A 10,672-nucleotide genomic window follows, 5' to 3' on the forward strand; every position below is an offset into this window, starting at 1 on the left:
TTATAAATTTCTAGCCCCACCCCTACAGGAAGGGAGTATCCCCAGGGTGTTAATAATCGAAACACTCTAAACAAATATATACAACATTTTATTTTCAAGGAAGTTCAACAAAATTATAGCTAGGAATATGCTTCCAAGCAAAACATTAATACACTGGATGAATAACTTTGTTAGGAAAATTACTTAAAGCAGTTACTAGCTAGTTTACTTTTTAAGAAAAATTTTAGATATAATAAAACTTAATCATATAAATAATTTTAAGGCAAGCTAATAATCCCAGCTCTGGCACGGGTTGGCTCATTGCTTATTTGAGTCTTACCAAGTTACTCAGACTCACTAAGTCTCAATTTCTTTTTCTGTAGAATGGGGTTAGTACTGGACCCAACTACCAGGGTTCTTGTGAGAATAAGGGGTAGGGTACATGCTACAGAATGCCTGGCACATGGATATTAGCTGCCCCCATGACTCATGGCCATTGCTACTGCAAAAACAGGCACAAGCAGATTTCAGTGATTGAAGAAAACAAGTAGCTAACCAAAGAGAAAGCATTCCGACTCATGTATTTATCTTTTCAGCTAAAAGCCTAAATATTGCTTAGCATATTGTAAATGTAAATACCTGCAAAAACATGATTAATTAATCATTTTCTGCACACTTGTGCCAGTGACTTTACCACAAGATATTAAAATGTGATCTCTTCTATGGCCAAAGAGACATCCTTCAAAGAGACAAATGAGTACTCAGATTCCAAAAGGCATATTATTTGCACAATGTATCTGGGAATTAATCAAGAACCATCTCATATTATTTAATAAATCAGCCCCCCAATGATCATGTTCAAGCTCTTACCCAGTGGATTGTAAGGACAGCAAAAGAAAGGAATGTATATTGTTTTTGTATCTTTCACACCACCTGACTTGGGACAAAGGAATTTCAGACTAGTATAGTGGAAATAGCACTGGGCTAAAAGTCAGGAAACACGGATTTCAGCTGAGTAATTATAGACAAGTCATTTAACTCCCTTTAGGCTTCAGATTACTCATCAGTCATGTGTTTTTCCATTGATGACATTTAGGTTCCTTTTCAAATGCTCTCATTCTAAGAAACACTAGCAAGAGGGATTTTTACCGATGTTTGTCGTAATACACAACTTCATTTTTCCATATCTACAGATTGAAAGACACGGGACCCTTAATTATAGATTTTGTTCGCTCAGGGAAACTTGGCAGGAACTCAGAGTTCTTGACTATTCCACCAAACACAAATCCTTCAATCTGTTTCAGGAACAGCAAGCCCTCCCTGCTAGCACTCCCTATCCTCTACCTTGTTTTATTTTCTTCTCGGTCCTTATCACACTCTGACATACTGTATATTTTACTTAAATATTTGTTCTCTGTGCTCCCTCCACCCCCCTCCCCTAGTACCTAAGCTTCGCAGGGACAGGGACTTTTATCTCTTTGGTTCACCACCATATCCCCAGCACCTGGAATGGCACTGGACACGTAACAGCCCCCAAATTATTTGATGAACAGATGAATGAATAAACATAATTTAAGGTCCTCAATTGCCTTTCCCCAACCACAATTTATCTCATATTTTTACCAGTTCAACTTCTCCATGTTAACCAGGGTTTCTGAATCTTATCCCCCCTACCCAAGGCTTGTATTCATTTCTCCCTCTGTGTCATTTAAGGATATTCTCTTACTTGTCATCTCTCTCATCTGTTCACACTCGTTTATTCAGTTACAGATTTACTGGATGCCTACTGTGATCCTGGCAATGTGCTCACATGCTGGGCATACAGAGGCAAATAAGGCCGACACAATCCTTCCCTGGGGCTTCATTTGAGACCAGCTTTCTTCTGTTCTTGGCTTCTCTGTGCTGCTGCCTCCCTTTGAATGTTTTATATTCATAGTGCCCCAGAGGGGAAAAGAAAAAAATCCGTGTGGTTTGGTTGGTTGCTATTCAATTTTGAATAGAGCTCTTCTAGCAACAAGTTAATAGAGCAAGGGGCAGCAATGCGCACTTCGAAGGAGATGATGACTCCATCACCCTAGAGGTACTGTGGGGTCACTGGAACATTGCTGTCTCCTGAACAGTAACAACTGAAACTCCCGTTGCATGAGGCCTCACTGTGCAGAGCCTAAAATGACTTGCTCCATCTCCTCACTTCTGTTTTCTGTACCCAGAGGGGGTCCAACGGTGCTTCTCTGAATCCCCCCAAAGCCTAACTAACCTCTCATCTTTAGCTTCAAAGTTATTATTACCTACTGCTCCAACTAAGTAGAAGATTAAGCCCCTAATAGGCATAGAGCCTTGATGTCAAACCATGCCAAGCACCAGGCCTCTCTGTGCCTTTTTAAAAATTACTGAGGTATATGTGAAAATTGAGAAGTGTATACATATATATATATATATTTAAGGAGTATGATTTGACAATTTGATGTACACGTGCATTGTGAAATAATCACCATGTTCAAGTTAATTAACATACCCATCATCTCAGAGAGTTACCACTCTTTTGCATATGTATGGTAAGAATACTTGATATGCCCTCTTAGCAAATTACAAGGAAGTATTGTTAACTACAATCACATTGCTGCACACTAGATCTCCAGAATTTATTCATCTTGCATAACTGAAACTTTGTACCCCTTGAACATCTCCCCAATTTGTCCTTTTACCAGGATTTGGGGAGCATTAATACCTCCATCCCAGCACTTCCCAACTTGTGATCTGTGGATCTCTGGGGTTCTGAAACCTAGTAATTGGAGTTCTGCAAAAAGAGGGTTCTTCTGTTGGGTACATAAGTTTGGGAATGTCACATCCTATATTTCCCACTTGGGAACACAGGACACATAATGAGAACATTTATGTATTTACAAATGTTAATTTTGCTAAACCCACTCAGTGTTTCCCAACCTAGTCTGGTCGTGGAAACGTTTATTCCCAGAACACCACTGATATCTTAGAGGACACTCCTGCTCAGGAGAAAGCTGTTTGGTACCGCCTTTTCCACCTTCATGTCACATGCAAATGAATAACAAATTGTGACAGAGTGAGTAAGAAGAGAGATATGCAGACATCTTTCTGCGAGCAGTTCTTGGGAGTTAATAATGATGAGAGAACATAGTTTTGTGGAACAAACACTAGACTTACAGTCAGAAGACCCATGATTTAGTCCTGCTTCTGCCATATAACTAACTAATGCAATGTTGTTGGGTAAATCGCTTCACCTCTGAGCCTTAGTTTCCTCTCCTGCAAAGGAGACACATTATAGGAGAAACATTCATTGTAACTGTTGACCAGTTTAGGAAGTTGTTGTGTAGCAGATTAACTTTGATTTTAACTTTAAAAAGTATTCTTCCGGGTAGCTTTTGGGGCCCATTTTTTTTTAAAGATTTTATTTATTTATTTGACAGAGAGAGAGACAGCGAGAGAGGGAACACAAGCAGGGGGAGCGGGAGAGGGAGAAGCAGGCTTCCCGCTGAGCAGGGAGCCTGATGCGGGGCTCAATCCCAGGACCCTGGGATCATGACCTGAGCTGAAGGCAGACGCTTAACTGACTGAGCCGCCCACGCACCCCATTGGGGCCCATATTTTTAAAAGTCCTCTTTCAGACGACTGGTGCCTTCAACTCCGAAGATGGAGGTATCTGATTTCTTTGACATGAAGCTGCAGGTCTCTCTAAGGCCCTAAAAGCCCAAAGAAGTATTTTGGAATGAATAATGGAAACAAATTGAGTCTGGGATATATTTATGTTAGCCTGAGTAGTAGGACAATACCTAGAGAAGTCCTAAGAAGTCTTACATTGAATGTGGGAAGACACAGGTCTATAATATTATAAAGAAGCAATAAATGAAATTTGAGACGACTTATTTGACCCTAGGGTAATTGGCTTATTTTTCTAATCAATTTCCAAAGATGGAGATTGGAGATAGAGAGTTGTACTGCAAAATTAATTTGTAGCTCAGCACTAACTTATATTCCACAGCAACACAGGAGACATAGGTAGTAATCCCCTCCAGGGAGGTGTCCTCTGATCCTTATCTTTGAGGAAGACTCTCTTCTACTCTCCAACTCAGGAGGGAAAGATTCACTCCCAGACCTGTCCTCTGAAGGGAAGATTATTCTATGATGGTTTGCTGTATACTTGCAAAAATACTCTAGAGGGAACCAGATGGCTCCTGGGTTTTTTTTTCTTGTCATTGAATTATAAGTCTACTGAAATAACAGCTACTGTGAAAAAAAAATTTTGACTGGATATAAAAGGCAAAGTAACATAAATTTTAGTCTCTCTCTGCTTGAAATTTGATGTAATAAGCTTGATGACAATAAGTAGTTTGGCTTTAAAGAAGATACGATTTTGCTTCCACTCTAAGTTAAATAAATGTTACTTTAGTTATCTGTAAGTAATTGCTGGGCCACTGTAATACATTCAATGTGAAATTTGCTAAGCAAGCATGCCTGTCATCTGGTTACTGAAAGACTGTATTTTTGCAACTTCATAGATACACATGGCCCAGTAGCACTGAGATGTAGGGAACCGATAGGAGCATATGGATCAATTCCAAAGCAATTTGAGAGTTCAAGCCATTCATTTGTTTGCAACACAAAGTGTTCTCCACATAAGAAAACAATGAGTCTAACTTATCTGTCTCTTTCCTGTCCTGGTATCTTTAAAAATGTCCATCATGACAGGGTGCACAAGGGTTTACAATATGAAGCCAACTTTAATTTTTTTTAATTTTTTTAAAAAGATTTATTTATTTATTTGAGAGAGAGAGAGCATGAGCAAGAGGGGCAGAGGACGAGAGAGGCTCTCAAGCAGACTCCACACAGGGCTCCGTCTCACAACCCTCAACTCATGACCTGAGCCCAAACCGAGAGTCGAATGCTTAACTGACTGAGCCACCCAGGTGCCAACTTTAGAGACCAGGAAGATCATCTGTGTGCTGTTTGTGCCACATCCCACTTGGTTTCCATGCCAGCAGCACTGTGCCTGGTCCGCAGAGAGCACACAGAAGTATCTGGATAATATGGCTAAGGTCCATATGTGACTTTGGTAGTAGGGGGAAGAAGTTCCCAAACCAGTTTTTTCATTAGGCCACTCGCAAGCACCCCTCTCCCCAAACCAAAGGCAGAATTAGTGGCACTGACTACGGTGCCTAGCACTAGTAGGGGCTCAAGAAATATTTACTAAGTACAATCATCTGGGAAGCCGGTGAATACTAACACAAAGGACTACTAAAAGAGAGCTTACCTTGGTCTTTGTAGATATTGTACTACATACATTGGACATAAGCCTCACACATAGTCCAGGCTTTCTCAGCCCTGGTACTATTAACATGTAGGGCTAAGAATTCTTTGTTGGGAGCGGGGAGTGGTGCTATCTTGGGCACTGTAGGAAGTTTAGCAGCATCCCTGGCCTCCACCCACTAGATGCCTGTAGTGTCCCTCCCCCCAGCAAAAATGTCTTCAGGCATTGCTGTACGTCCCCTGGGAGGGTCCAGGGGGTGGCAAAATCACCCCTACTTGAGAACCACTTATTTAGTCTGTGTGTTCACAACACTGCCAGAATTAGAAAGATTATATTCTCTCTTCTTTTTTTCTGAATCATTTTTTAAACATGATTTTATTTATTTTATTTTGTAAGTAAGCTTTACACCCAACATGGGGCTTGAACTCATGACTCTGAGTGAGTTCTACCGACTGAGCCAGCCAGGCACACGTCTGAATCCATATTTCTTGATCTACATGATGGTATTTTATTCTCTTAATCTGATTTCACTTAATTTTAGTTTTCTCTAAATGTTTTCATAATGCTAGGTGGGGGTGGGGGGGGACTTTCTAGGTATATCCATATAAGTTAAAAAGACCTGTTTTCCCTTTAGGGAAGGGGAAATATGAAACGAAGAGAAAACATTCCATACAGGAATTGGACTAGTAGCTAAGAAGGCTGTTTTGCAAAATGAGGTTGAGATGGTTTTGGGCCCAGGGTAGACAGAAGTCCCTAAACTGCAACTGTGAGTCCAAAAAGAACTTTTGTATCTTAAAACACAGTACCCTCCATTTGTTTGCGATGCATTCTTGTAATCTTAACAATAAAACTCCACTGTTATACAAAAGTATCCTTCTGACAAACAGATTTTTTTTCTCCCTTGGCTTTAGTTTTATTTACTTCCTATTTATGTTAACAGTTTCAGGAAGATACCCAGCACGCATGGACTCCAGGAACAGGCTGTCTTGGTAACTCTTGTTCCTTCAGAATTACAGTAAGTAGTCCCGCTAACTGAAGAAATCATTAGCCTTTAAACCTTGAGGATAGTGATGATGCCATGTGTCTACTCTTCCTTAAAATTAAGAAAATTAAAACCTTAGAATTCCAGCGCAAACCCAGCCAGTGGACAACCTGCTTGAAAATGACTACGCATCCATATCTAAGGGTGAGAAATAATTTATGACAAATAAAGCTCATGAAAAATTCTAATTTCATTCATGTTGCTACAAGTACACCTTCATGCTTTAAAAAAAATGTGGGCTGGTAACATTTTTCTACCTTACTTATAGCATAGAGTTAAACGTGGGCTCTTACCTCTCCTCCAGTGCATGGAAAAGGATTGGAGTATCTCGAAGTGCAAATAGCTCCCTTCTTGATGACATCATCTTCCAGGCCAAACGTAGCTGAGCAGTTAGTTGCAAAGTACTTGTAAGGCTTCCATGTCTTCCCAAAGTCCTGGGACCGGTCCAGCACCATGGCTGCTGGCCTGGGGGACTTGAACACCATAATTAGATGAGTGAAGTAGAATTCAGCTTCCAGGTCTAACTGGATCTTTTCTCTGTGCACATCCTCAGCAGACTGCCACCACGTGCGAGGAAACCTGAAGGATGAGTCCGCCATGGCGGCAGGCAGGTGAGCCAGGTGAGGCTGGGCAGCATGGCATTTGTCACATTTGGGCTGCCGACAAGTCAGATCAGCATTCTCACTATAGGAGCAGTACAGTTCGGTGGCGTTCTGACCACAGGTGGTGTCTGCCCAGAGTTTTCTCCCTAAAGCCAAGTTCCCCATCCGAGGGTTGCAGGCTTTTTCACAGCGGGAACTCACTCCAACTACTCCACTCAGTCCTGGGAAAGGGAAAGCCTATGTTATTCAAGACAAACGCATCTGGAAAGCTCTTCTGTCTTCAACAGTCAAGTTATCCCCAAAGAGCTTAAGACTTCCACTAAAGAGGACATTCTATCAAATTTGAGCACGAATACCGTTCTGCATTTATAGTGCATTTGTCTATACCAGTGTGTGAGCATGCATGTGTGTGTGCATGCATTTCATGTCCAGATACACAATTCACATAAAGGGAGAAAAATCACTTCAGATAAAGGGTGAGAGGAAGGAAAATGGAAACACTGGGGGAGAGATAATGGGCCTAAACCTTTTAAGTACTTTGCTTTCTAAACATTCCCTATATTTGAAATATACACGTTTGTTTTGAAGTCATGACTTAAATAATCCCCCAAAACAATAATGTTTTTAAGATCACCCAATTTAGTCTTTCAAATATAATTTGAGTCCTTAGCATTATCTAAAGTGCTTATTAGAATGCATCAAGGAGGAAATGTTTTATTCTATTATATTTTTCATCCGAAAATGTGAAGGGACAAATTCCCTAGGAAAAGCAATACGAGATATTTAATCAATATACAGTGGAATCTCACTTAGGGAGGCAAAACTAGACACCACTGGAGCTCAGAGGCATAATATCTATTTTTAATACTGAGTAAATATAACTAAGAAAAAAACTCTCTAAACTGCCAAATGGCAGAAAAGCTTATTTGACATGCTCTCTGCCTCTTGAGTGCTTCTACCTATGACAGATTATATAGTAGTTGCCTGTTTGCTTAACAGGATAATGTTTACAGTCTGGCAGCCACTAAGAGCACCTTTAAACATTATCTGTGAACTAAAACACCTTCTTAAAGAAACATGTGCTTCCACCCAAACAAAGGTCCAACAGACTTTAAGGTTTCAAAATTGCTTAAAATGATAAACATTATCCACTTATTAACATCCTGACTACGTATTTTAATCCTTTAATTTGGGTTTGTCATGTTAATTATGAATACCTTAAGCAAAATCATCTATTGTAAAAGTTAAAACAGAGAAAGAAAGAAGGAAAAGGAAGTCAAACCCCAAATTCTGGCTAATTGAACGTTTCTGCTTCTTAAGGGAGAGCACCTCTGAACTGTTATCACCGTGCTATTGGAGAAGCCCAAATGACAGCTTAGACTAGAACAGAGACATTTCCCATGCTGACTGACAATCACCAGCCCCACATAGCCTCTGCAACCAAAAGAAAGGGCTTCCTTAGGCATATATTTTTTTAAATGTCAATTTCAGATGTGCATTATGCCTGGACTCCTGTTTGCCACTGTTCTGATTAGCTGGAGCAACAGTTGCTTGTGGCCAGGATCACCCAAACACACAATCTGCCATGACTCACCTGCAAAGCATTTCGGGGAAAATCATATACTGCCCGTACAAGTATTTTTGACTTGAAACAGTTGCCTTGTGATATTTATTTACAACCTCTTGATTGCTTGCATGTTTTTGCCATAACATGGTTTGAAAAGGGAAAGGTTTAATAAAGTTCACTCTGTGGTTGGGGAGCATGCATAAATACAGGCAGGGGTGCATCCTTAAGAAGAATTAAGGTAAAATCTTAGCCCTCTAATGGCTCCTTGGGGGAAAGTACTGAATCATTTTAAATGCCTCCGAAGTAATAAGTACAGAAAAGATTGTGGAGCCAGATAAATTGGTGGACAAAATACTTGGAGATCCCTAAAGAAGTAACTATCCAAATATAGCAAGGATGCTCCTGAGTCTGCCCGATTTGGGGTGAAGATTCTAAAACTTTGCTTTACTAAAACTTCCACTCTACCCTGAGGGCAGAGTGGAAGAAGCCGAAGGGAAGGTACAGTGCGCCAGTGCTCTCTGTCCACCAGTCCGTCCCTCCAGCCCACACTCCCCTTTTTAGAGCAAACGAGAAACGTTTGAGAGATTGGATGGCTGAAGAGTCCCTCACTTTCTTTCCCCTTCACACCCTGAGCTGCACTTACCCCTAACTGGAAACCAGGTGACCCGCAAGGGGGAGGGAGAGGAACAGAAGGGGGGCTCCCAATTTTAAAGAAACGGCGCGCTAGGAACGGGTGGCCAAGGACAGCCCAGGAAAGCCGGGCTGGGAGTAGGAGGGAGAGAGCCTCTGACGACGCCTCTGCCGGTCGTCCAGTTACCGAGACAGGGAGCAGACCCGCCTCCGACCTCCCACGGAGCCTCAGCCAGGGTACCAATTCCCTAGGGGAGGCCAGCCAGCTCGTGCAACCCAGGGTGATCACCTATCGTCCCAGCCCGGGGTCTCACTGCATTCCAGCCACTGCCGCGGTGAAAGGGCACACACCCCGCCCAGGTGTCCCTACCTGGTTCCTTCGTGCCCAGTAGGAGGTCGGGGACTAGGGCGATCGCTCTCCACGAGAGAGCTTCCGCGGCCCACGCGCGCCCAGGGTCGCTGGGCCATCCCTCCCCATCATTCCTCAGGCCATGAAGTGCCGGGGGATGGCGAGCTTGGTCCTTTGTTCCCTCACAAAGTGGAAAGGCAGTTTTTTACAAGCCCAAACCGAGAAAGAAACCAAGGTCGTGGTATCTCCGGCAGGACGCACCCAGGATATCGGGTTATCCAAGGGCATGTGTATCGCAGTTGCAAAAAAATCAATAGTATTTTAAACGGCAGAGACCCGGGGGAAAGAGGCGGAACATGGCCACTCATTTCATCCTCGGGAGCTGAGCTTGGCGCTCCCAGCCCGCTCTCCCCTGCACCCCCGAGTCCCGAGGTGGGGAACAGAAAGAGCGAGGGAAAGGGGGTGGGGGCCCAGCAGCGTCACCACCCACCTGCGGCCACCGCCGAGCAGCCCCATAGCAGCAGCAGCCGCGCGCAGCTCCCCATGGCCGGGACGAGCCGGGAGGACCCGGGCCGGGCGGGTGCGCGAGGGAGCTGAGCCCTCTCGGTTGTGGGATGAAGCGCCAACAGTCCTCAGGAAGAACTGGGGCTCTTTATTTCTTCCCCCTCCTGGGGCGCCAGGCTCGGTCAGCGGGCGCCGGCTGCCGGGAGCCGCGGGCCGGGGCCGCGCCGGGCGGTGGGGTGACCCTCGCGCACCGGCCTGGAGGGGCCCGGGCACCTCGGGGGCGACTGGAGCCCCCGGACCATAGCCGGCCTGGCCGCGCAGCCCCTGCGGAGCGTCCCGCGGGCTCCTCCGCCGCTAGCCGGGGGCTCGGCGCCCGCAGCAGCCGCTGAACTTTGCGAGACCTTTCACTTCCCGGCCGCCGCCGCCGCCGCCGCCGCTGCCTCCTGGGCGTCCTCCTCCGCTTTTACCACCTCCTCTCGCTGCCGCGTCTCGGTCCCGTCCTTCTCCATGGGCAGTTCCATGGGATGCATTTTTATTGCACCGACACCGCGGCGCTCCGGTGCCAGCCCTCCTCCCCTTGCACCTCCACCCCTTCCTCCTGCCCGCCCCCCGCGCTCGCTTGACAGCCGGGGCGGTGCAGCCTGCGCAGCCGGGTAGCCGCCGCCGCCGCCGCCGCCGCCGCCGCCGCGCCCGGGGAGGGGTCTTCTGGACCCACGGG

The 10,672-nt window shown here is 44.7% G+C and overlaps 1 protein-coding gene across 2 annotated transcripts in view; it reads right to left on the reverse strand.

Moving 5' to 3' along the window:
• The window catches only part of NTN4 (netrin 4), a 108,080-nt gene extending 97,975 nt beyond the window's left edge, over window positions 1-10,105 (reverse strand). For both annotated transcript variants that reach the window (XM_028105453.2, XM_028105452.2), the window contains exons 1-2: window positions 9,941-10,105; window positions 6,596-7,125 (exon numbers count right to left, since the gene is read on the reverse strand). In XM_028105453.2, the coding sequence (XP_027961254.1) occupies window positions 6,596-7,125; window positions 9,941-9,995 (585 nt within the window). In that variant the 5' untranslated portion in view covers window positions 9,996-10,105. The remainder of the gene's footprint in view (window positions 1-6,595; window positions 7,126-9,940) is intronic.
• Between the last annotated feature and the right edge of the window lie 567 nt (window positions 10,106-10,672).

This window comes from Eumetopias jubatus, unplaced genomic scaffold (genome assembly GCF_037043125.1).
Source record: "Eumetopias jubatus isolate StellerSeaLion01/CBP00866 unplaced genomic scaffold, mEumJub1_p1.0 scaffold_8, whole genome shotgun sequence".
In the NCBI taxonomy this organism is placed as follows: Eukaryota; Metazoa; Chordata; class Mammalia; order Carnivora; family Otariidae; genus Eumetopias; species Eumetopias jubatus.